At 45.8% G+C, this 27,500-nt stretch overlaps 1 protein-coding gene across 15 annotated transcripts in view; it reads left to right on the forward strand.

Moving 5' to 3' along the window:
* The window catches only part of LOC109895264 (CUGBP Elav-like family member 4), a 177,784-nt gene that overhangs the window by 107,651 nt on the left and 42,633 nt on the right, over positions 1–27,500 (forward strand). For 12 of the 15 annotated variants that reach the window (XM_031830841.1, XM_031830844.1, XM_031830849.1 and 9 more), the window contains exons 3-5: positions 5,301–5,349; positions 18,000–18,128; positions 25,532–25,611. In XM_031830841.1, coding sequence (XP_031686701.1) covers positions 5,301–5,349; positions 18,000–18,128; positions 25,532–25,611 — 258 coding nt within the window. The remainder of the gene's footprint in view (positions 1–5,300; positions 5,350–17,999; positions 18,129–25,531; positions 25,612–27,500) is intronic. The other 3 variants (XM_031830843.1, XM_031830854.1, XM_031830855.1) reach the window with 1 other exon arrangement.

Below are 27,500 nucleotides of genomic sequence, written 5' to 3' on the forward strand. Positions count from 1 at the left end.
AGCAGCACAGTCAGGTGGAAGTTGAAACTGGAGCAGCAGCATGACCAGGTGGACTGGGGACAGCAAGGAGTCATCATGTCAGGTAGTCCTGGGGCATGGTCCTAGGGCTCAGGTCAGTTGAAACTGGAACAGCAGCATGGCCAGGTGGACTGGGGACAGCAAGGAGTCATCATGTCAGGTAGTCCTGGGGCATGGTCCTAGGGCTCAGGTCCTCCGAGAGAGAGAAAGAAAGAGAGAAGGAGAGAATTAGAGAACGCACACTTAGATTCACACAGGTCACCGAATAGGACAGGAGAAGTACTCCAGATATAACAAACTGACCCCAGCCCCCCGACACATAAACTACTGCAGCATAAATACTGGAGGCTGAGACAGGAGGGGTCAGGAGACACTGTGGCCCCATCCGAGGACACCCCCGGACAGGGCCAAACAGGAAGGATATAACCCCACCCACTTTGCCAAAGCACAGCCCCCACACCACTAGAGGGATATCTTCAACCACCAACTTACCATCCTGAGACAAGGCTGAGTATAGCCCACAAAGATCTCCGCCACGGCACAACCCAAGGGGGGGGCGCCAACCCAGACAGGATGACCACAACAGTGAATCAACCCACTCAGGTGACGCACCCCCTCCAGGGACGGCATGAGAGAGCCCCAGCAAGCCAGTGACTCAGCCCCTGTAATAGGGTTAGAGGCAGAGAATCCCAGTGGAAAGAGGGGAACCGGCCAGGCAGAGACAGCAAGGGCGGTTCGTTGCTCCAGAGCCTTTCCGTTCACCTTCCCACTCCTGGGCCAGACTACACTCAATCATATGACCCACTGAAGAGATGAGTCTTCAGTAAAGAAGACTCATATAACTTCCCTAACTCCACCACTCCATCCTCTAACTCTCCTTAACACCACCACTCCATCCTCTAACTCTCCCTAACACCACCACTCCATCCTCTAACTCTCCCTAACACCACCACTCCATCATATAACTTCCCTAACACCACCACTCCATCCTCTAACTCTCCCTATCACCACCACTCCATCCTCTAACTCTCCGTAACACCACCACTCCATCCTCTAACTCTCCCTAACACCACCACTCCATCCTCTAACTCTCCGTAACACCACCACTCCATCCTCTAACTCTCCCTAACACCACCACTCTATCCTCTAACTCTCCCTAACACCACCACTCCATCCTCTAACTCTCCCTAACACCACCACTCCATCCTCTAACTTTCCCTAACACCACCACTCCATCATATAACTTCCCTAACTCCACCACTCTATCCTCTAACTCTCCCTAACTCCACCACTCCATCATAACTTCCCTAACACCACCACTCCATCCTCTAACTCTCCCTAACTCCACCACTCCATCCTCTAACTCTCCCTAACTCCACTACTCCATCATCTAACCTCCCTAACTCCACCACTCCATCCTCTAACTCTCCCTAACTCCACCACTCCATCATCTAACTTCCCTAACTCCATCACTCCATCCTCTAACTCTCCCTAACACCACCACTCCATCATCTAACTTCCCTAACACCACCACTCCATCCTCTAACTCTCCCTAACTCCACCACTCCATCATCTAACTTCGCTAACTCCACCACTCCATCCTCTAACTCTCCCTAACACCAACACTCCATCCTCTAACTCTCCCTACTCCACCACTCCATCCTCTAACTCTTCCTAACACCACCACTCCATCATATAACTTCCCTAACTCCACCACACTATCCTCTAACTCTCCCTAACACCACCACTCCATCCTCTAACTCTCCCTAACACCACCACTCCATCATCTAACTCTCCCTAACACCACCACACTATCCTCTAACTCTTCATAACACCACCACTCCATCATATAACTTCCCTAACACCACCACTCTATCCTCTAACTCTCTCTATCACCACCACTCCATCATCTAACTTCCATAACTCCACCACACTATCCTCTAACTCTCCCTAACTCCACCACTCTATCCTCTAACTCTCCCTATCACCACCACTCCATCATCTAACTTCCCTAACACCACCACTCCATCATCTAACTTCCCTAACTCCACCACACTATCCTCTAACTCTCCCTAACACCACCACTCCATCCTCTAACTCTCCCTATCACCACCACTCCATCCTCTAACTCTCCGTAACACCACCACTCCATCCTCTAACTCTCCCTAACACCACCACTCCATCCTCTAACTCTCCGTAACACCACCACTCCATCCTCTAACTCTCCCTAACTCCACCACTCTATCCTCTAACTCTCCCTAACTCCACCACTCCATCATCTAACTTCCCTAACACCACCACTCCATCCTCTAACTCTCCCTAACTCCACCACTCCATCCTCTAACTCTCCCTAACTCCACTACTCCATCATCTAACTTCCCTAACTCCACCACTCCATCCTCTAACTCTCCCTAACTCCACCACTCCATCATCTAACTTCCCTAACTCCATCACTCCATCCTCTAACTCTCCCTAACACCACCACTCCATCATCTAACTTCCCTAACTCCACCACGCCATCCTCTAACTCTCCCTAACTCCACCACTCCATCATCTAACTTCGCTAACTCCACCACTCCATCCTCTAACTCTCCCTAACACCAACACTCCATCCTCTAACTCTCCCTAACTCCACCACTCCATCCTCTAACTCTTCCTAACACCACCACTCCATCATATAACTTCCCTAACTCCACCACTCCATCCTCTAACTCTTCCTAACACCACCACTCCATCATATAACTTCCCTAACTCCACCACACTATCCTCTAACTCTCCCTAACTCCACTACTCCATCATCTAACTTCCCTAACTCCACCACTCCATCCTCTAACTCTCCCTAACTCCACCACTCCATCATCTAACTTCCCTAACTCCATCACTCCATCCTCTAACTCTCCCTAACACCACCACTCCATCATCTAACTTCCCTAACTCCACCACGCCATCCTCTAACTCTCCCTAACTCCACCACTCCATCATCTAACTTCGCTAACTCCACCACTCCATCCTCTAACTCTCCCTAACACCAACACTCCATCCTCTAACTCTTCCTAACACCACCACTCCATCATATAACTTCCCTAACTCCACCACTCCATCCTCTAACTCTCCCTAACACCACCACTCCATCCTCTAACTCTCCCTAACACCACCACTCCATCATCTAACTCTCCCTAACACCACCACACTATCCTCTAACTCTTCATAACACCACCACTCCATCATATAACTTCCCTAACACCACCACTCTATCCTCTAACTCTCCCTAACTCCACCACTCCATCCTCTAACTCTCCCTAACACCACCACTCCATCCTCTAACTCTCCCTAACACCACCACTCCATCCTCTAACTCTCCCTAACTCCACCACTCCATCCTCTAACTCTCCCTAACACCACCACTCCATCCTCTAACTCTCCCTAACACCACCACTCCACCCTCTAACTCTCCCTAACACCACCTCTCCATCCTCTAACTCTCCCTAACACCACTACTCCATCCATCCAAGAGTGTTGCGGTTCTCCACCACCCTCCTCCTTCACTCCAAACAAACCAGCGGAGAAAATGAAAGGCTTCTAGTCACAACATCTGGAACTCCCCAAGTCCCCCATCTGTCCGCCACAGCCCCCAGTCACTTTATCTTAAACCCTCCAGGCTCTAACCACAATTTGTCTTCTGTGCTCCCATTCAGACAATGCCCAGTTCCACCACTCACAGTACAGTATCCCTCAAACAGAACTATACTGAATGGTTTATATGGGATATGCATGGGATCCAGTGACAACTCATCTGTTGCTCTCATGAGTTAGTATTCTCATAGTCATAGTGTTGCAGCCGGCCTTGGGATAAGACAACAATAGATCTGTGTTATCTCCAACTCATGGCCTGTAAGTGTTGACATTAGCGTGTCTGTGTGTTACCCTTTGGTCCAGCACCACGGTGTATTCTGGTGTATTCTGGTGTAATAAATAAAGGTATATATATCCCTCCACGTCGTTTAGTCTCTAGTTTATATTTGACTCATGACGTCTGGGCTCATGTCAACTGCTGTCTAGTGTACCACGGCCTTAAGCCTTTCAGCCATAGTGAACCTGACTGATGGGAGTGGGCAGCCCTGCACTGCGCTGCTCAGTGACAAACACACTGGTCCTGTCCTCATGCCCTATGTAGAAGAGACAGACCCAGTGCCCAGGGTCTACTGCAGTCTCCAGGAGACACAGCCAATACACCACTCATGGAAGGCTGCCCTCACTAAGCACAGAGCCTCTCAACACTGACCTTTACCCCCACACTATTCATCCAGGGGAATAGGAAGATATTTGTCTTGTTTTATACAGTCAAAGGCTTTGAAGCTTCTTTTTTTTTTACATGTCATACTCCTGAGAGAGATGGAACTGTGTTCAGGGGGCAAAGAGAGCCATGGGAGTTTTTATTCACAGCAGGCGTTTTAAAAGCCCTTCTAATGTTGGGCTTGGCGCTGCTAAGCTTTTTCCTCTCTGGACTGTATCTTCAGAGGTTGTTTATTGATTTGAACTTCTAACCTTTTTACAGTACTTTATGTGTTTCTTGGAAGTGTTTTTGTGTGTGGCTTTCAACAGCCAGTGTGTCTGGGGTGGGCTTGGCTGACCAGAGCAAAGCAGCAGGATACTGGTCACGACGCTTGGATCTGGTCCTGAGGGGAGGGGTGGCGGTGGTAGTGGTTGGGGAGGTAGGAAGTGTAGAGCTGGACAGGGCAGGGCAAGTCATAGAAGGGTAAGGGTTGAAAAGAGAGAGGGAATGAGGAGAGGGAGGGACAGAGGGAGAGAGGGAGAGAGGATGTGTATAGAGCTGGGCAGGGCATGGCTGTAAGGGACAGAGGGAAGTAGGGAGGAGACAGGAAGCTCAGGGCAGCCAGAGAAGACCTCTCTCTGTGGGGTGATAGTGGGTGATGTAATGGCATTAATCTCCTCATGCCATCTGACAACCAGTGTGACTCTGTCATTGAAAAGTGCTAATTCTGCTGAACTGTGAGGGGGAACCAGGCATCTCCGGAGGCCAAGGCCCTGGATTAATTAGGCATGCTGGCATCAAACTCAAAGCTCACACATTCTCCTCTTCTTCTTTACCAGAACAGAACAGAGCAACGCACTGTTTGTGTTGTTTATCCGATGCTCCAGTGAGTCAGGACAAGAACTACAGGCCCATGAACACCACTCTGTCCCCTTTCCTCCTGGTAGTGGTTGTAGTGGATGTCCCCAGGTGGCCACACTAACCCAGGTGTTTTCTCCTCTCTTTGCAGATGAACCGGCCCATCCAGGTGAAGCCAGCCGACAGCGAAGGACGAGGAGGTAATTAACCTTCTCCTGGTTGTCCCTTCCCTCTTTTCACTCCTACTCCCTCCTTCCCTCCCTCCCTTCACTCCTCCCTCCACCCCTCCACTCCTCTACCCCTCCCCTCCTCCACTCCTCTACCCCTCCCCTCCTCCACTCCTCCACCCCTCCACCCCTCCACCCCTCCACTCCTCCGCACACCTTAATATTCTGCTCTCAGTAGGGACACACTGGGAGTTTGCAGAGTAGCCGTTAATATAGGTCACTCGCCTCTATTGACTTCCCATCTGTGCTGGCCGGACCAACAGAGAGGGGCTGTGTCAGGTTCACTGTCACTCTGAGAGGTTCAAAGTCGAGTGAGGAGCCGGAGGAGGAGAGGTTGGGTGAGGACCTATTCCTCCTCACTGTCCTCAGAGTGACAGCTCAGCCTGGTTACAGATGAGAGCAACTGGGAATTAACCCCCCCCTTCCATGCACCTTCATATCCTTCCTCTTCCCCCCTCTTCACCCCCACACAGCCACACTTCAGAGGTCCTGAATAGGCTTTACCAGTCAACACCAGGACAGTCATACCCATCCACTTTGCTCTGCCAGGTCAATCGTACAACTCAGATTTGTTATTTTGACAGCATATAAAATAGACAGAGGAGAGAGTGTAGTTAGTAGTCAGACATGTTTATAAATTATCCGTGATTTTGGGTTTAGGCCTTTAACACCAAATCACAAAACAGAATGAAGGTTTTTACACAGAGCTGAAGAGCCACCCGCCAGCTTGGCCCTAGCCAGAATGACAGTGTGATTGACTAGATCATTCCAAAGCCATTTGTAACATTATCGGGGTTAATGCAGATTAAGCCAGTTACAGATTTACATGTGGCATAATTACATCTAATTGACCCAGTGTGCGTCTACACTGTGAGGGTCAGATACATTATATGTATCCCAGCCTTCTGAGTTACACCACAGCCAGCCAGGGTAAGATTAGACCCAGACTGAGCCAGTTTGGTGATTTACGTGGTCAAGATGTGTGAATCAGCCGGCCCATTTCCCAGTTCCCTGACACACACTCGCTCTCCTATTTAGAACTTTAATTAACGACCATCTAAAAACAGGCAAAGTCTGACGGACAAGACCTGGGCGGGAGCCAATCGGCATATTCACAGAGATAAATTGGATCTCTGGTTTAAGGGAGGAAGGATGGATGGGCACCGATATCAATTACTACTCTTTCTCTAGCCGGAGAGGAGAGGGATAGAAAGAGGAAAAATACAGACCGAGTGAATGAAATACAGAGGGCGCTCTATGCCAGCCAGCCCAGTTCTGTTCTCTAGCTAGTCAGTCTGTCACAGGAACATTGTGTTGGGGACGGCAGACAGAATATAGGACACGGCGTGGTGCTGAATGAAATGTGAGCACGACAACAGGCCAGGACCCAACAGAGATATCGAGCGTTAATGGCAACAGGAAGTCATCAGACAGGCCAGGACCCAACAGAGATATCGAGCGTTAATGGCAACAGGAAGTCATCAGACAGGGCAGGCAGGTAAAGTGTAGCCTCAGCTGATAATGAAATTAGATTTACTATGAAGGCCTCGACTTCATAGTAGACAGCCCTGGGTAGGAAAGGGATTCATCTCTCCCTCTGTGTGTGTGTGTGTGTTCACGTGCGTGTCTGTGTGTGTTCACGTGCGTGTGTGTGTGTTCACGTGCGTGTGCATGCATGTGTGTCTCAGTCAGAGCAGATAGAGGGAGGCCAGCCCAACCAGGTAGACAGTATTCCCACCAGGGTATAGCTGCAGATTGGTTAGTAGTGGGACGTGCGCTTGCGCCGAGACTTCTGCCCCCATGGAATGGAGACATTTATCACATACAAGACATCAGCAATTATCTGTCATGAGGAGTCGCAAAGGTGTCTCGGTTACGTGCTTCTGCAGGCATTACGGCCCATTAGTGGGTTTAGAGACGTTCGTACACCCCCCTGCCTCCCTCTCCCTCCTTCCTGCCTCCCCCTCCCCCAGAGAGCTGTCCTCTCTCCAGGGATAGAGATGTGTCAGGAGCGCTAGTAAAAGTTTGGCACAGGAACTGACTGTGGGACCAGACGACGCATAATCCTGCATATCTATTGGCCCATTGTGGATAGGAAAACGAATTCTCTGGGCCGTCTATTAGAATGACTCATGGGTTATTTATTTCTCCTTTGCATTATCAAATAGAATAGGAGGATGGGATGCGAGGAGGCTTTTCAAACTTTAAATCTATTGTCACGTTGCTGCTCTGAGTCAACCAGCACTCCTCTCCACTCCTCTCCCTCCAAGTCCATCTTTATCTCGTGTTACAACCCAGCCTTTATTTTAAACTTGATCAAGTCATGATTTCAATTGGGAGATATGGCGAGACAATTGAAGCAGGGTGCCTCTGCTCTTCTGCTATGTGGACAGTGCTTGAATAGAAAGTGTCTCATATCTCTACTTTAAACCCAAGCAATTTGCCTCAATCCAAACGGGGCTGGGGAAGTGGATAGAGAAGGGAGGGATAGAGCTAGTGATAGAGAGAGCTCCAGAGCAAGGCCCAGAGAAAAAAGGAGGGAGTGAGGGAGATGGAGAGCTGGGGTTGGCAGGATGAGAAGCTAACGGAGGGTGATGGGTTAGCTGAGCGAATCTCAGCATTAAATCATTTGGGAAGCACCCCTTCCTTATCTCCTCCTCTCCATCTAGGAATCTCTTCCCCCTGACCTTGTCTGCTGCTGTGTTTGAAGAAAAGATGAAGCCATGTTATCTATGATTGGAGATGGCCATTATCTAAACACAATCTGCAGGCTCCAGGTCCCACTCCTCCTGTAGCCATCCAGCCATGGCCAACGTAGTAGAATGGAGAGAGGCCATGCTGATGAGGACAAGGATGGTGGATCAGTATCAAGTGCCCTCTCTCCCTCCCTTTATTAACTAGGAGAAGACAGAATGCCTCCCTCCTATTCACTCATTACGCTTCTCTAACACACACACACCTCCATCTGCATTGACCTTTTAGTCTAATCTCCATGCTCTCTCTGCAGTGTTTACCAGCTCCAGTCCTCCAGTACCCCGAACAGGACACATTTTTGTTGTAGTCCCGGACAAACTGACCTGATTTGACTCATTGAGGGCTTTATGATTAATTGACAAGTGAAATCAAGTGCGGTTGTCTGAAGCTACAACAGAAATGTGTCTGTTGGGGGTACTGGAGGACTGGAGCTGGGAAACACTGCTCTACAGTGTACAGTGCCTTGCAAAAGTATTCACCCCCTTTGGCATTTTTCCTATTTTGTTGTATTGTAATGTAAATATATTTTTATTTGGATTTCATGTAATGGACATACACAAAATAGTCCAAATTGGTGAAGTGAAATGGAAAAAATAAAAAAAAATAAAAATGGAAAAGTGGTGTGTGAATATGTATTCACCCCCTTTGCTATGAATCCCCTAAATAAGATCTGGTGCAACCAATTACCTTCAGAAGTCACATAATTAGTTAGATTGCACACGGGTGGACTTTATTTAAGTGTCACATGATCTGTCACATGATCTCAGAAAATATACACCTGTTCTGAAAGGTCCCAGAGTCTGCAACACCACTGAGCAAGGGGCACCACCAAGCAAGCGACACCATGAATACCAAGGAGCTCTCTGAACAGGTCAGCGACAAAGTTGTGGAGAAGTACAGATCAGGGTTGGGTAATAAAAAAAGATTCAAAACTTTGAACATCCCACGGAGCACCATTAAATTCAAAAAAATGTGAAAGAATATGACACCACTACAAACCTGCCAAGAGAGGGCAGCCCACCAAAACTCATGGACCAGGCAAGGAGGGCATTATTCAGAGAGGCAACAAAGAGACCAAAGATAACCCTGAAGGAGCTGCGAAGCTCCACAGCGAAGATTGGAGTATCTGTCCATACGACCACTTTAAGCCGTACACTTCACAGAGCTGGGCTTTACGGAAGAGTGGACAGAAAAAAAACATTGCTTAAAGAAAAAAAAAAATGTTTGGTGTTCGCCAAAAGGCATGTGGGAGACTCTCCAAACATATGGAAGAAGATACTCTGGTCAAATGAGACTAAAATTGGACTATTTGGCCATCAAGGAAAATGCTATGTCTGGTGCAAACCCATCACCTCTCATCACCCTGAGAACACCATCCCCAGTGAAGCATGGTGGTGGCAGCATCATTCTGTGGGGATGTTTTTCATCAGCAGGGACTGGGAAACTGGTCAGAATTGAAGGAATGATGGATGGTGGTAAATACAGGGAAATTCTTGAGGGAAACCTGTTTAAGTCTTCCAGAGATTTGAGACTGGGACAGAGGTTCACCTTCCAGCAGGAAAATGACCCTAAGCATACTGCTAAAGCAACACTTGAGTGGTTTAAGGGGGAAAATGTAAATGTCTTGGAATGGCTTAGTCAAAGCCCAGACCTCAATCCAATAGAGATTCTGTGGTATGACTTAAAGATTGCTGTACACCAGGAGGAACCCATCAAACTTGAAGGTGCTGGAGCAGTTTTTCCTTGAAGAATGGGGAAATATTCCAGTGGCTCTACAAAGTATTTACTTTGGGGGAGTGAATAGTTATGCACGCTCAAGTTTTCTGTTTTTTTGTTGTCTTATTTCTTTTTTTTTTTTTCAAAATAATAAATATTTTGAATCCTCAAAGTGGTAGGCATGGTGTGTAAATCAAATGATATAAACCCTCCAAAAAATCTATTTAATAATAATCTAATCTATTTAATTCCAGGTTGTAAGTCAACAAAGTAGGAAAAATGCCAACGGGGGTGAATACTTTCACAAGCCACTGTATGTTCATCTTTTGTAATAGAAGAAACACACCAGACTGACAGATGGTTAAAAGACATCTAAAAGTCTCATTCTAATAGATGGCCCAGATAATTAGTTTTCCTATCCACGATGGGCCAATAGATCTGCAGGATTATGCACCGTCTGGTCCCACAATGGTGGGACTCTAATGCTACATTATCAGGCAGACACATACAAAATGGTGGGAAAATTTTGCATTAGAGTCCTACCATTCTGTATCTGTCTACCTGATCATGTAGAATTTGAATCCCACCATTCTGTATGTGTCTACCTGATAATATAACATTAGAGTCCCACCATTGTGGGACCAGACGGTGCATGATCCTGCAGATCTATTGGCTCATTGTGGATAGGAAAACGAATTATTGTCCTTGTCCCTTGTCCTTGTCCCAACATTATCTATGCATCTTCCTGATAATGTAACATTATAGTTCCTCCATTCTGTATTTTTCTACCTGATAATGTAGCATTTGAGTCTCTGTGTATCTTTACATAGATGCAGTTTGACTAGAGTGTGTATCAAGGTTTGTAGTTTCTGTCTGGGTTGCACTCGGCCCTACGGCATCCTGAGGAGCTATCCTTTTTTTTTGCTCTGTGTTCGTCCTTGCCTGGGCGCTTCCTCTTCTCAGCGTGCATCTCTGAAGGATGACCCCAGTCTGGGAGGTGAGAGATTGACAGGACCTCAAGCTCTTGTGCAGTGTGCTGTCATGCCCCACCCAGCAGATAGGGAAGAGTGAGGGCTGATATGTAGCAGGCTGCCAGGCCGCTGGGGAGGGGCTGTCTGGAGGCACCTCAACACCCACTGAGGACCGTGCTCCACTTTACATGCAAATGAAGCCAAAAGATTTCTCTCCGCCTCTGGACACGAAACATGCAAAACTTTGAAAAGTCAGAAAGAGCCCGGAAGGGCGGCACACACCCAGTTTGTCAGAGGTGCAGGGAATACAGTGTAGTAGCTCAAGGTTGGCTGGGCATTAAATTAAATTGCTTTGTTACAGCACCTGTATGATAGGGCCATGCCATGAGAAAACATACACCCAAATTGTATAAGAAAAAATAAATGGAGTTTAAATATTTGGAAAGAAATTGGAACAGGCAATTTCACCACATTTCTTCCGTTGTTCTGTGATTGTTTTTGAAAGTCGCAACGAAAGGCCCTCCTTGTGCTTCTGAGTAAATTAAAGTGAAATTCCTTGCAATACGAGTTATGCATTTACAAGCAGGGGGCCTGGATCCTGTCGTCACTCCTCCTGCGGGAGGTAGCCTAGTGGTTAGTGCATTGGGCCAGTAACTGTACGGTTGCTGGATCAGATCCCTGAACTGGCAAGGTAAAAATCTATTGTTCTGCCCCTGAACGAGGAAGTTAACCCACTCTTCCCAGGGAGGCTGTCATTGTAAATGTAAATAAGAATTTGTTCTTAACTGACTTGCCTAGTTAAATAAAATGCCTGATACGGTGACAATTTGAATATTCCTTCCCTTCTGATGATTATATTTACTGCCTCACTATGTTGAATAATGTTCTGGCATTTATCAGATTAGGCCTATCAGTTAAGAGACTATGGGTCAGTCAGATGGATCTTCATCAGCATTACAGCAGGCCAGGCTGAATCTGGGGAGAGAGCTGGAGATGGAGCTGGGTGTGGAGCTGGGGACTTTATATAGAGCTGGGGTATGGGGCTGAGGAGCAGGGCTGGAGCTGGGTGTGGAGCTGGGGACTTTATATATAACTGGGGTATAGGGCTGAGGAGCAGGGCTGGAGCTGGGGACTTTATATAGAGCTGGGGTATAGGGCTGAGGAGCAGGGCTGGAGCTGGGGACTTTATATAGAGCTGGGGTATAGGGCTGAGGAGCAGGGCTGGAGCTGGGGACTTTATATAGAGCTGGGGTATAGGGCTGAGGAGCAGGGCTGGAGCTGGGGACTTTATATAGAGCTGGGGTATAGGGCTGAGGAGCAGGGCTGGAGCTGGTGCTGGGGACTTTATATAGAGCTGGGGTATAGGGCTGAGGAGCAGGGCTGGAGCTGGTGCTGGGGACTTTATATAGAGCTGGGGTATAGGGCCGAGGAGCAGGGCTGGAGCTGGGGACTTTATATAGAGCTGGGGTATAGGGCTGAGGAGCAGGGCTGGAGCTGGGGACTTTATATAGAGCTGGGGTATAGGGCTGAGGAGCAGGGCTGGAGCTGGTGCTGGGGACTTTATATAGAGCTGGGGTATAGGGCTGAGGAGCAGGGCTGGAGCTGGTGCTGGGGACTTTATATAGAGCTGGGGTATAGGGCTGAGGAGCAGGGCTGGAGCTGGGGCTGGGGACTTTATATAGAGCTGGGGTATAGGGCTGAGGAGCAGGGCTGGAGCTGGGGACTTTATATAGAGCTGGGGTATAGGGCTGAGGAGCAGGGCTGGAGTTGGTGCTGGGGACTTTATATAGAACTGGGGTATAGGGCTGAGGAGCAGGGCTGGAGCTGGGGACTTTATATAGAGCTGGGGTATAGGGCTGAGGAGCAGGGCTGGAGCTGGTGCTGGGGACTTTTTATAGAGCTGGGGTATAGGGCCTCTGGAGCAGGCCTGGAGCTGGTGCTGGGGACTTTATATAGAGCTGGGGTATAGGGCTGAGGAGCAGGGCTGGAGCTGGGGACTTTATATAGAGCTGGGGTATAGGGCTGAGGAGCAGGGCTGGAGTTGGTGCTGGGGACTTTATATAGAACTGGGGTATAGGGCTGGACCGGAAGCTGAAGATGAAGCTGGAGCTGGAGCTGGGGTTGCAGTAGAGCAGCAGGGCTACAGTACTGGGGGCTGTATGTAGGGGTGGGGTTAGGCTATAGAGTGGGGTCTGATCCCACCATGGCAGAGCCTTGCAGGCAGCAGCCGTGTGCCATGCAGCGTCAGGTCCAATAATGAGCCATCAGCACAATAACCCATCTGATGTGATGCCTGAAACATTACTGTGTGCTTGAAATGAACCCAGAGGCCTAGCAGGAAGCTTTTATCGTTTGGTGCAGCTGTCCATGCTTTCAGAGCACAGCACACACACACACGGTCAGCGTGAGCAGCACACTTTACGTGATATGGCAATGAGGCATTCAAAAAACATGTCAACCACTAACACTTTAGTCGAGCATGAGACTAATTGTTTCTAGGGCGGCATTTATTTGCAACCAGAAGGAAAAAGGTTTCTCAACAGCTCATTCCCCACCCTGTGTGTGACAGAGAGAGAGAGAGAGAGAGAGAGAGAGAGAGAGAGAGAGAGAGAGAGAGAGAGAGAGAGAGAGAGAGAGAGAGAGAGAGAGAGAGAGAGAGAGAGAGAGAGAGAGAGAGAGAGAGAGAGAGAGAGAGAGAGAGAGAGAGAGAGAGAGAGAGAGAGAGAGAGAGAGAGAGAGAGAGAGAGAGACAGAGACAGAGAGAGAGAGTACGTGCGTGCAGAGACTACGGGCGTGCAGAGAGAGAGAGAATACCGAGCCAGACACACTGCACCCTACAACAAAAGTAGCACTTTAATCCAGAGAGAGGAGCATCAATCTTGACAGCATATGGCATCTGTGCAAAATCCATTAATTTTTAATACACCGGGCGCTGGAATGAAAAGGCTTCCTGAGACAAGCGATTGTCAGATGTCAGTTGTGTTTTGATAACTTTGATCTTCTCTTCTATTTGCATTCCTAAAATGGGGCCGTCCACATGCCATCTCAGACTGGACATGCCATCTCAGACTGACACAGCCCTATATCCCACACAATTACACCTACCTTCAGTCAAGCAATGAACAGCTGCGGAGAGACAGACGAGTGGAGGATAGTATGTGTGTGTGTGTGTGTGTGTGCGTGCGTGCGTGCAGTCAGTTGGACACTGTAGCACACAAACCTAGCTATCCATCTCTCTACCTCTCTCTTTCTCTGTTTCTCATACAGACACTCATGTTTAATGTTACGCAGTGGGGAGGAAGGACCATGTCGATTACATGGGTGGCTACTGAGTGGAGCCTCATTCACAGTACAGATCACCTGTTATAGCAGGGCTCCTGTTCTATCAGGGCTAATTTATAGACAGGGGTAAGAGGGGCTAGGATCTCTCTGTGATAGATGAGTATGGAGGAGAGGGGTCAGACAGACAGTCGGGTCAAGTATCCATGTCAGTTAAATCCTAAGTGTTCTGCATAGTGAAGCATTCACTTTAATCTGGATTATAATGCAGGATTGTACTTTAACTGTATACTCATTGATTTCCCCCCTCCACACACACTTTTATGAAGAACTCTCTCAGTCTGTTCTGGAGGCTAGACATCTCGTTATGCAGAGTAGTGAGCATCGCTGGTTATTTATTCATAATCATAAATGCACTTTAAAAGCCTCCGAGTGGCCATAAGAGTAGAGGAACCTTGCAGATCCAATAACGTGCTGCTTTGGAGACAGGTGCAAAATGGACTAATTAATAGCGATTCATACTCTGGCCAGGGTGTGCGGTGCGGTGGGCCGGCCGGCTCGGCGAGAGGAGAGGAGAAGAGTGCTTAGGTCAGGCAATGAAAAGATATCGGCTCCAAATTCAATCTTCTCGCTCCGGCCGTTCCTCCCTCCCAGAGGAAGGCTCAGAAGAGCTCTCACTCTCCTGTAACGCTTTTGCCGGGTGTCATTTATTTCTTCAGTTTGCATGTTTGAAAAGTTCATTACCTCACTCATGGCTAGTTAATTAGCCTTGTAAAGCTATCATTAGACCTCCTCAGGCCCCGGTTGGAAATTAGTCTTTGTCCCAAAACAGTAAGAGGCCACAGGAGGCCTGTAAAAGTGCACTTCTACCATTAAGGCCTGATAGTGACACCCCAATGAAACGTCTGATGACCGAGAGAGAGAGAGAGACAATCCAAATGGAGTCAGGTGTGTTCTGGGAGCCACTCAAGTCTCACCTTTTGTCTCATCTCTGAAGCTCTGACTCATTCCAGACAAACACCTGTCCTGAACTGCTCTGTGAGCTGAAAGCTGTGAATGCATCCCAGCTGAGACCCATATCCTGTCCTCTCCTGGTTTATTTTTTGGTCAGCTCTTTTTTTTAAATATAATTTATTTAACTAGGCAAATCAGTTAAGAACAAATTCTTATTTACAATGAAGGCCTACCAAAAGGCAAAAGGCCTCCTGCGGGGACAGGGGCTGGGATTAAAAATAAAATAAATTAAATTAAATATAGGACAAAACACACATGACTACAAGAGAGACAACACAACACTACATAAAGAGAGACCTAAGACAACAACATAGCATGGCAGCACCACATGACAACACAGCATGGTAGCAACACAACATGACAACACCATGGTAACAACACAACAAGGCAGCAGCACAACATGGTAGCACCACAAAACAGAGTACAAACATTAAAGGGCACAGACAACAGCACAAAGGTAGAGACAGCAATACATTACGCAAAGCAGCCACATCTGTCAGTAAGTGTGTCCATGATTGAGTCTTTGAATGAAGCGATTGAGATAAAACTGTCCAGTTTGAGTGTTTGTTACAGCTCGTTCCATTCGCTAGCTGCAGCAAACTGAAAAGACGAGCAACCCAGGGATGTGTGTGCTTTGGGGACCTTTAACAGAATGTGACTGGCAGAACGGGTGTTGTATGTGGAGGATGAGGGCTGGAGTAGATATTTCAGACAGGGGGGAGTGAGGCCTAAGAGGGTTTTATAAATAAGCATCAACCAGTGGGTCTTGCGACGGGTATACAGAGATGACCAGATTACAGAGGAGTATAGAGTGCAGTGATGTGTCCTATAAGGAGCATTGGTGGCACATCTGATGACCGAATGGTAAAGAACATCTAGCCGCTCGAAAGCACCCTTACCTGCCGATCTATAAATGAAGTCTCCGTAATCTAGCATGGGTAGGATGGTCATCTGAATCAGGGTTAGTTTGGCAGCTGGGTTGAAAGAGGAGCGATTACGATAGAGGAAACCAAGTCTAGATTTAACTTTAGCCTGCAGCTTTGATATATGCTGAGAGAAGGACAGTGCACCGTCTAGTCATACTCCCAAGTACTTGTATGAGGTGACTACCTCAAGCTCTAAGCCCTCAGAGGTAGTAATCACACCTGTGGGGGGAGGGACATTCTTCTTACCAAACCACATGACCTTTGTTTTGGAGGTGTTCAGAATAAGGTTAAGTAAGGGCAGAGAAAGCTTGTTGGACACTAAGAAGGCTTTGTTGTAACACAAAACCCAGGGAGGGGCCAGCTGAGTATAAGACTGTATCATCTGTGTATATCATCTAGTCCCCATCCAGCCAGTCCCCATGACCACACACTGTGTACCCTGTTCTCCTCTGGCCTATCAGGCCAAGGACCTATAGAGGAGCTTTAATGAGTAGAGAGATGGCTGCTGGGTGTGTGACGGTGATGTGTGAGGCGTGACTGCTGTAGATTAATGTGTAGGAGCAGGAGAATGTATGAGGCCAGTTATTACAGCAGATGGTCATGTAGGAGTGAGAGGCTGGGGCCATGACGTTTGAAGTTTGAGGCTGGGTCCTTGCGAGGCGGGGTCTGTGTGAGGCTGGGTCAGTGTATCAATCAAATTATTGGTCACATACACATGGATAGCAGATGTTATTGCGAGTGTAGCGAAATGCTTGTGCTCCTAGTTCCGAGAGTGCAGTAATATCTAACAAGTAATCTAACAATTCCGCAACAACTACCTAGTACACACTACCTAATACACTCCCTGTATGTATGGCTGGGTCAGTGGGAGTCTGGGTCCGTGTGAGACGTGATCAGATGAGTGTGATCGTGACTAGCAACAGGGCTTCCACTTTAAGATGAAGCTCTGACACCGCCAGCCATAGTAAGAGCGGCACGCCGTCGGGCAGGCCGGCAGGGCATGCTGATTATGCATGTGCTCATTTGTGTGTTGAAGCGGGAAGCAGCCAGGCACGTGTCTCATTTGAACTTTACAGGAATGTAACAGGATCTGAGGTTCCCCTAGCTTTATTTTTAGACCAACTGTGTCTAATGGTACCTGGCAGGTACAGGAGATGTCACATCTGTCCAGGGCCGGGTGATGCTCTCGCCCCTCGTCTTCCCCCCACCGCTCCCTCCCCAACGCGGTCAAATGACTCACGCTGAAGATCAACAGTGTCATTTCCAATGAACTCGTCTTCCTCTCCCTGCCACGTTCCATCAGTTCTGGGGATGGGTTCTTGCTAGTAGCCATTCCATTCCACAACACAGTCGAATAGGAAATGCATAATGTAGAAGAAGGTAAAGAAGATGAATGTTCTGTCTAATGCCAGGGGAGATTAATTAGAAAAATCCTCCCTTCTGACTGGCCAGATCTGGAGGTATAGAAGCCATACATCGTAGTCACAGCGCCCCCGTCTGGCCAGCAGGACTAGCCGTGTCAAAGCGGGCTAGGGAGGGGAGGGTATAGGTCAACACAGGATACAGCTGTACAACAGCTGTACAGGCAACACTATACACTATACACTGTATACTATATACACTACTATGCTATACTGGAGCTCTTATCTTCATGTATTACTGCTGCTTGACAGTAACAGCACTCCAAACAACATCTGTATCAAACATCACCCAGACACTACAGGCAGCTCTATCTACTAGAATAGCTCAGTGGAGACAGGATTATGTCTTCCTCCCAGGGAAACCACACAACAACAACAACAGAACACCAGTGTGCCTGATGACGACGGGGAGTGTTTTGAGTTTCCTACTGAGGTGGTCCTCACAGACTCAGCAGAAGGGTGCCATCAGCTGTAGCATTTGTTTGTGTTCTCTCTCCTTCTTTCTTTCCCTCCTCTCCTCCTCTCCCCCGGTTTCCCTCCAGAAGACAGGAAGCTGTTTGTGGGGATGCTTGGGAAGCAGCAGAGCGAGGAGGACGTCCGGCGGCTCTTTGAGACCTTCGGCCAGATCGAGGAGTGCACCGTCCTGAGAGGGCCTGATGGGGCCAGTAAGGGTCAGCGTCTGCCCACACACCTCACTTCCTCTTTGCCTCTCTACTCCCTCTCTCTCTTCTTACCTGTCTCCTTCCCGCTGTCTCTTGCTCTCTACTCCCCTCTTTCTCCCCCTCTCTTTCTCTCTCTCACACACACTCGCTCCCTCTATTTCCCCTTTCTATCTCTCTCTACTCTCTCTCCTTCTCCTCCTCCCTCTCCCTCACCCTGTATATTCCCTCACTTCACCTGTCCCCTTCCCACTCTCATCCACTCACTCGCTCACCCTCCTCTTCTCCCCTGGCCTTACCTTCCCCTTACCGTTCTGTATATCCTGTCCATTCCACTTCTTTCTCTCACCTTCTCCTTATACCTCCCCTACACATACAGCATCACACCTCCTTCCTCTCACCTATCTATCTTTTCTCTCCACACCTCTCTCTCTTCACTCCCTCCTTCTCCAGCTCTCCCTTTGTAGTCCCCATTCCTCACACCATTCACTTTCCCTAGACTCGTACTCAACAAACACATTGCAAACACCTCCTCCTCTTCCCTCCAACTCCCTTCCTCCTCCTCATCCTGTTATCAGAAAGGCGGTGGGGTGTAATTATGTTTGTTTCCCACATCCCTGTCATCCCTCCCTAGAGACGTTTGTCGACGATAATGTCCTACTGTAAATAAATCAGTCTTTCCCTGGCTTTTACCCCTGCCACTCACAACAAAAACAGTCGAGCAGTATTCACCAAAACACAACAACGGCACAGCTGCTATGAAGTCCATTGAATCATAACAAAGTGAAAGATGGCTATGGATGTTTGATTCAAGGTTTGTTCATACCCAGCAGTGTGTCTTCCTCCTATCGTTTGATGGGTCTGTCTCATAGACCACAAGCCATGTTATTTCCTCTGATAAGCAACGAGCTTTGGGGTGCACTCTCTCTCTCTCCTACCTACCTACCTACCTACCTACCTACCTACCTACCTACCTACCTACCTACCTACCTACCTACCTACCTACCTACCTACCTACCTACCTACCTACCTACCTACCTACCTCTCTCTCTCTCTCTCTCTCTCTCTCTCTCTCTCTCTCTCTCTCTCTCTCTCTCTCTCTCTCTCTCTCTCTCTCGCCTCCTATATTAAATAGCTGAATGTGTGAAATAGATGTGTGAGAAAGTGGGAGGTTTGATAATGTGCAGCTTCCAAGTACATTCAAGAGAAAGGCTGCCTATATTGAGCCATGTGACTATCGGTGTGTACATCTGCTCCGCTCTCTGTTGATCCGGGCTCTATTGTTCTGCGTTCCCCAAAGGCCTGCTCCCTGCTCCCTCTCCCCGGGCCGCTCCCGCTGCCTGCCTGGCTCTGATTGACAGCCCATAAAATGAAATAAGCCCAGTGCTGTGTGCTCCTGCTGGGTCAGACGGGAACCAGGGAGCTCCCTCGTTCACTCGTTCTCTCTTTCACTCATTTGCCAGCCACTGTAGCACTCCTCTCTTCTCTCGATACTACTCTCTATACCCTTCTCATCACCAGTTTTACATCACCAGCTCTTTTCTTCATCTTGCTTTATGTCTCTCTCATTGTTGTGCTAAGATCTGTAGTTGTGTACCATAGGTGTTGTCTGTTACTTACAGACTGTCCCAGTTGTTTGGCCTCCAGGTGACTGAGAGAAGGGTTTGACTGACTGCTCTGACCAGAGCCAGTTGTGCAACAATCCCATGGCATCGTTAAGGAGACGGTGGCAGCAAATCAGTACCACTAGACATGGTCCCATCAGTCAAATGAAACAGATCTTGAAATTGACAGTGCTCTCTATTCCATTATGGAGCCTTTGTCCCCTGTTGATGTAAATGTATGCCACTCGGAGGCTTTCAGCGTCTTTTCAACCCAATAAAAAGGCCAAGATGTTTGACATCCATCTCTGTATGGCAGCCCTGTACTCTCAAAGTGAAACACTTGCTGCCAGAGTTGAATGGAGCGAGGAATTGTCAGGAATAACAGAGAGATGGTTTTTAGGTCTATAATTAAGTTGTGTTATAAATGTCATCCATTCTGCCTGATGGAATTCCTGCATACATTATTTTCCTTGGGAATTCAAAAGGCAACACAGAACCTCCAGCTAGCTTGAAAATAATGCAGTCTTTAAAAAAAATGTTTTATTCTCAACCATCACATTCAAAAACCTTGACTGACTGTGCACTATAATTTATGAGTCTAGCTTCACTTCCAATTCTTTTGAGAACTTCATGCTCCGGGTCCTAAACCTATCCAGGCTTTTTTTCTAGGTCAGGGGAAGCAAGTCTACACACACATGCCGCTACGTTCGCTGCCTCAGTCAGTGGGGGGTGTTGAGAGCCCCACATGTTTAAATACCTGTTGTTTGCCAATCGCAGCGATTCTCAGTCTGCCCTGCCTCCAGTCGGGCTGAGCTGAGCCGGGACACCAGGGCTTAATCACTGCCAGGGCCAGCCTTGTTAGCTAGGTGGATGTTGGGGATGGAGGTTGACAACCAACAGTATGCCATCTAGGACCTGGAAACGAAAGCTGGGCTCTTTGAGTTTCCAGAACAAACTCCCTTTATTATTTCCACTACAAAGGTTAAACGCTTTTGTTCCCTCAAACAGAGGCGTGCAATCAAACGTTCCCCCAGACGGCTGCTGCCTCCCTCCCTCCCTCGCTCCAGTCCCCAGACGGCTGCTGCCTCCCTCCCTCGCTCCAGTCCCCCAGACGGCTGCTGCCTCCCTCCCTCGCTCCAGTCCCCCAGACGGCTGCTGCCTCCCTCCCTCGCTCCAGTCCCCCAGACGGCTGCTGCCTCCCTCCCTCGCTCCAGTCCCCCAGACGGCTGCTGCCTCCCTCCCTCGCTCCAGTCCCCCAGACGGCTGCTGCCTCCCTCCCTCGCTCCAGTCCCCCAGACGGCTGCTGCTTCCCTCCCTCGCTCCAGTCCCCCAGACGGTTGCTGCCTCCCTCCCTCGCTCCAGTCCCCCAGATGGCTGCTGCCTCCCTCCCTCGCTCCAGTCCCCCAGACGGCTGCTGCCTCCCTCCCTCGCTCCAGTCCCCCAGACGGCTGCTGCCTCCCTCCCTCGCTCCAGTCCCCCAGACGGCTGCTGCCTCCCTCCCTCGCTCCAGTCCCCCAGACGGCTGCTGCCTCCCTCCCTCGCTCCAGTCCCCCAGACGGCTGCTGCCTCCCTCCCTCGCTCCAGTCCCCCAGACGGCTGCTGCCTCCCTCGCTCCAGTCCCCCAGACGGCTGCTGCCTCCCTCCCTCGCTCCAGTTGGAGGAAAAAGGGACCTTTAGCTTCCAAAGCAGAGGGGAGTGCCAGAGAAGGGAGAGCAAGGGGGCCACGGGGGGCCACGGTGAAATCAAAGCCCTTTGTGACTTGTCTACCAACCACTTTTTGAACACATGCTAACTTACCCACGCAGCCGAGTTCCCATTTACGTTTAGAAAACGTTATATTACATTAGAATTACATTTTCACATGTCTACATACAACATTGATCATGTTGATGGAGCACAGATTGCCAAGGTGACAGGGGGAAATTGTTTATATGCAGCCAGTGTATGTAACTCCATTCATGGCCACATTTGATTTGGTTGAGGAAATGATTCATTTGTCTACACAGGGATGCTGGATGGCTGTTTTAGAATGCCTAAGTGAATGGGCCAGTGTTTCTCTTGGGTGTAGCTATCAGCCATTGTAATTTAAATGAATCATCTGTGCCCCTGCGGGGAATTGATGATGAATAAATGTATATAAACACTTCTAATTGGATTGTTGAAAGCTTTCTAAACGGGTATCAGCTGTTTTTTAAAAGCTTGAAAAATGCTGTCTGTCTTACACACTGGTCCTGCTCCGGTAAGAAAGGTCCATATGAAACCAGATGAGTTAATTACCTATGTAGTTAATTAGCTATCTAGTAACCAGACACGAGCTGCCTCCAGAAGACAGTGATAAGAAGGAGTCTAAACTAGAAGAAATCATTTTGCATAATATGACTGGGATGAAGCCTGCAGTAAAATGCACCTATGGAATTTAAAGTGCTCAATATAGGCTAATTTAAATATACAGTACAACGCTTTTATACAGTACAACACTTTTATACAGTATACCGCTTTTATGCAGTATAACACTTTCAAACAGTACAACACTTTATACAGTACAACACTTTTTTACAGTATACCGCTTTTATGCAGTATAACACTTTTAAACAGTACAAAACTTTGATACAGTATACACTTTTATACAGTACACTTTTATACAGTACAACACTTTTATACAGTACACTTTTATACAGTACAACACTTTTATACAGTATAACACTTTTATACAGCACAACACTTTTATACAGTATAACACTTTTATACAGTACACTTTTATACAGTACAACACGTTTAGACAGTACAACACATTAATACAGTACAACACTTTTATACAGTACAACACTTTTATACAGTACAACACTTTTATACAGTGTAACGCTTTTATACAGTATAACACTTTTATACACTACAACACTTTTATACAGTATAACACTTTTATACAGTACACTTTTATACAGTACAACAATTTTATACAGTATAACACTTTTATACAGTACAACACTTTTATACAGTACAATACTTTTATACAGTTCAACACTTTAAACAGTATAACACTTTTATACAGTATAACACTTTTATACAGTATAACACTTTTAGACAGTACAACAATTTTATACAGTACAACACTTTTATACAGTATAACACTTGTATACAGTATAACACTTTTATACAGTACAACACTTTTATACAGTACAACACGTTTAGACAGTACAACACATTTATACAGTACAACACTTTTATACAGTACAACACTTTTATACAGTACAACACTTTTATACAGTACAACACTTTTATACAATACAACACGTTTAGACAGTACAACACATTTATACAGTACAACACTTTTATACAGTACAACACTTTTATACAGTACAACACTTTTATACAGTGTAACGCTTTTATACAGTATAACACTTTTATACACTACAACACTTTTATACAGTATAACACTTTTATACAGTACACTTTTATACAGTACAACACTTTTATACAGTACAACACTTTTATACAGCACAACACTTTTATACAGTATAACACTTTTATACAGTTCAACACTTTTATACAGTACAACACTTTTATACAGTGTAACGCTTTTATACAGTACAACACTTTTATACAGTGTAACGCTTTTATACAGTTCAACACTTTTATACAGTACAACACTTTTATACAGTGTAACGCTTTTATACAGTTCAACACTTTTATACAGTACAACACTTTTATACAGTATAACACTTTCAAACAGTACAACACTTTTGAACAGTACAACAATTTTATACAGTATAACACTTTTATACAGTGTAAAGCTTTTATACATTATAACACTTTTATACAGTACAACACTTAAACAGTACAACACTTGTATACAGTACAACACTTAAACAGTACAACACTGTTATACAATACAACACTTTTAGACAGTACAACACTTTATACAGTTCAACACTTTTATACAGTACAATACTTTTAGGCAGTACAACACTTTTAGACAGTACAACACTTTTATACAGTACAACACTTTTATACAGTACAACACTTTTATACAGTACAACACTTTTATACAGTGTAACGCTTTTATACAGTTCAACACTTTTATACAGTACAACACTTTTATACAGTATAACGCTTTTATACAGTTCAACACTTTTATACAGTACAACACTTTTATACAGTGTAACGCTTTTATACAGTTCAACACTTTTATACAGTACAACACTTTTATACAGTGTAACGCTTTTATACAGTTCAACACTTTTATACAGTACAACACTTTTATACAGTATAACACTTTCAAACAGTACAACACTTTTGAACAGTACAACACTTTTATACAGTATAACACTTTTATACAGTGTAAAGCTTTTATACATTATAACACTTTTATACAGTACAACACTTAAACAGTACAACACTTGTATACAGTACAACACTTAAACAGTACAACACTGTTATACAATACAACACTTTTAGACAGTACAACACTTTATACAGTTCAACACTTTTATACAGTATAACACTTTTATACAGTATAACACTTTTATACAGTATAACACTTTTATACAGTTCAACACTTTTATACAGTATAACACTATTATACAGTACAACACTTCATACAGTTCAACACTTTTATACAGTATAACACTTTTATACAGTATAACACTTTTATACAGTTCAACACTTTTATACAGTATAACACTATTATACAGTACAACACTTTTATACACTACAACACTTTTATACAGTACAACACTTTCATACAGCACAACACTTTTATACACTACAACACTTTTAGACAGTACAACACTTTCATACAGTTCAACACCTTTAGACAGTACAACACTTTTATACAGTTCAACACTTTTATACAGTATAACACGTTTATACAGTATAAACACTTTTATACACTACAACACTTTCATACAGTACAACACTTTTAGACAGTACAACACTTTCATACAGTTCAACACTTTCATACAGTTCAACACTTTTATACAGTACAACACTTTCTTTATTGTGCATAGTCTTTCTCTGTTTTATTATCTCTCCCTCAATAAACATGTACATTTTGACAGATCAGAATATGTTAAGACAATTTATCCTTGGAATAGCTACATATTTGTGAGTTTCTTTTTAACCATGTGCATACATTTTTATACATTAAATCTTGTTTAACATATTATGGTGATCGAAATCAGAAGATAATTATTTGAAACCCCAAGAATGTTACCTTCAGTTTTTTTTTCTGTTCCATGAGATTTTTGCATAAACCAGGCAACAGATTTAAGATGATTTGAATGCCCCTTGAGCAAAGCCCTTAGTAGAAAAATATACACAAGCAAAGATACTGGCAGATAGGCAGATTACAATACTCTGCCTTTGTCATCATAATCTGTTTTATGATAGACTGCACACAGATCACAATGTGTAAATATTAAACAGATGAATAATCACAACCAAGGCTCGGTGGTAGATGCTGTTGCTCCTGTGCTCCGGCATAGAGGGGTGGAATTAGAAATGGGCGAGGGACAGGATGTTCCATGCAGCTAATGCCTTCACTACAATTAGAATGATTTATTCAGAGTTATGCACTGAAAACACAAATGGCAGAATACATTAACAAACTAGATAACATGAAAATAATGGTAATGAATGTTTTTGCCTTACTCAAGGCCAGCTCTCTGACGCTGCATCTCTCTCTCTCTCTCTCTCTCTCTCTCTCTCTCTCTCTCTCTCTCTCTCTCTCTCTCTCTCTCTCTCTCTCTCTCTCTCTCTCTCTCTCTCTCCCTCCCTCCCCCTGTCTATCGGTGTGGGCGCGTGTGTGTGCAGGATGTGCCTTTGTCAAGTTCTCCAGCCACGCAGAAGCACAGGCGGCCATCAACAGCCTGCACGGCGGACAGACCATGCCAGTGAGTATAACCGTGTTACACACACACACACACACACACACACACACACACACACACACACACACACACACACACACACAGACACACACACACACACACACACACACACAGACACACACACACACACACACACACACACACACACACACACACACACACACAGACACACACACACACACACACACACACACACAGACACACACACACACACACACAGACACACACAGACACACACACAGACACACACACACACACACACAGACACACACACACACACACACACGGCTTCGATAAGATTCTAGTACTCATATAGTATACAGAATGGGAATTCACACATGCTGTATAGAACAATGACGGCATAGCCCTTCCTAAAGCATTCAGATAATACATTCACACATAAAACATTCACCTAGACTTTGTTAGCATTTATTAACGTTCACAAAATAATCACACAGTCAGCATCCAACGTTTCACATTGCACAACTGTATGTATGTGCAGCAAAGATGTCTTGTCATTGAATATACTGTATATATTATTGGATCAGATGTCAGATAGTAATCTGCTCACCCTGTTGCAGGAAATGTCATGCACAGCAGGAAATGCAAACTTGTTGTGTGTTCAAGGTTTAAAAAGACTTCGAAAGTTTGTCATTTCGACTTTAAAATGTCTGACTTGATTTGTAATAACCAACAATTTAATTAAGAACCCCTACAAAACTGTCAGTTTGTTATAATCCACACAATAAATCACATTTCCTGTTGCTGCAGGACTACTCCTGCTGTGAGAAACTGGTCAAATTAAGATCCTACACCTGTATATCTTTTAACCAGTCTGTATCTATGGAAATCATTTCGTAATGATATATGAATACTATACATTGTGTGTCCTAGAATATATATGCAATAGAAATGATTCAGCTTTGCAAGATTAATATTATTTCACGTTCAAATATGGAAATCGTCCCTGAAAAATATCTGAAATCAAAACTGTAATAATTGATTTAGTGCACACTCATTGGGAGGTACTTCTCCGTAGAGGAAAATAATCAATCATGGAAATAATGAATTCTCCTTCAGTCTAAAAACACAACATTCACACAGAGCTTATCTTTCAGCGTATTTAATTGGAAAATGCAATATACTAGCACAACTTACGAGTCTTAGGAGACTAGTTATTACATTTATAGTCGTAGGTTTTGTAGCAAGCCTGCTTGGACGATTCATTGGAGACCACGATAGTAGAGAATAAACCGTGGAACCAAAGTGTTTTACAGTATCATGCTGTATTTCTCTAAACACAAACATCTCCTCCTACCCAACATGCTGGGAATCATCCTAACTATTGGATATCCTGCAACTCCTGTCAAACTGCAGTAATTACAAATTGGGGTTGTTATTCTTGTTATCTGGCATGTAACGGCCATCATTAAATATGTTTTACTAAGGGAAGATGATGAATAACACAGAATCTCCACGCATATTTTAGATTCACAGTCCCTGGCAGACACCTTAAGTTCATACACTCCATTGATGTTTTGCTGTAAATATTTACTTCAGCTCTCTGGCAACAGGATAGTGTCCTGGAAGCCAGATGTCATTTACACATATTTCCCTTACTGATGCTGTCTGACACGTTTTGCAATAGCATTAGAAGTCACAAGCTTAAGGAGGGGTAAAAAAACAACTTTGGGTTTGTATGTCTGTTGCTGCGCTGAGCCCCTGCCCTGCCCAGCCTGCAGTAACACAGGGTCAGTACCAAAGCCAGCTAAACCACTTGAGAGCTGTAGATGAACTGTCCAAGGCGACATATGGAGCCCCAAACAGACCCGGAGTTGTATCCAGAGCCATCCAAAAGCTCATTAATAATCTATATTATCCATATCTCGCCC

Source organism: Oncorhynchus kisutch, linkage group LG8 (assembly GCF_002021735.2).
Source record: "Oncorhynchus kisutch isolate 150728-3 linkage group LG8, Okis_V2, whole genome shotgun sequence".
In the NCBI taxonomy this organism is placed as follows: domain Eukaryota; kingdom Metazoa; phylum Chordata; class Actinopteri; order Salmoniformes; family Salmonidae; genus Oncorhynchus; species Oncorhynchus kisutch.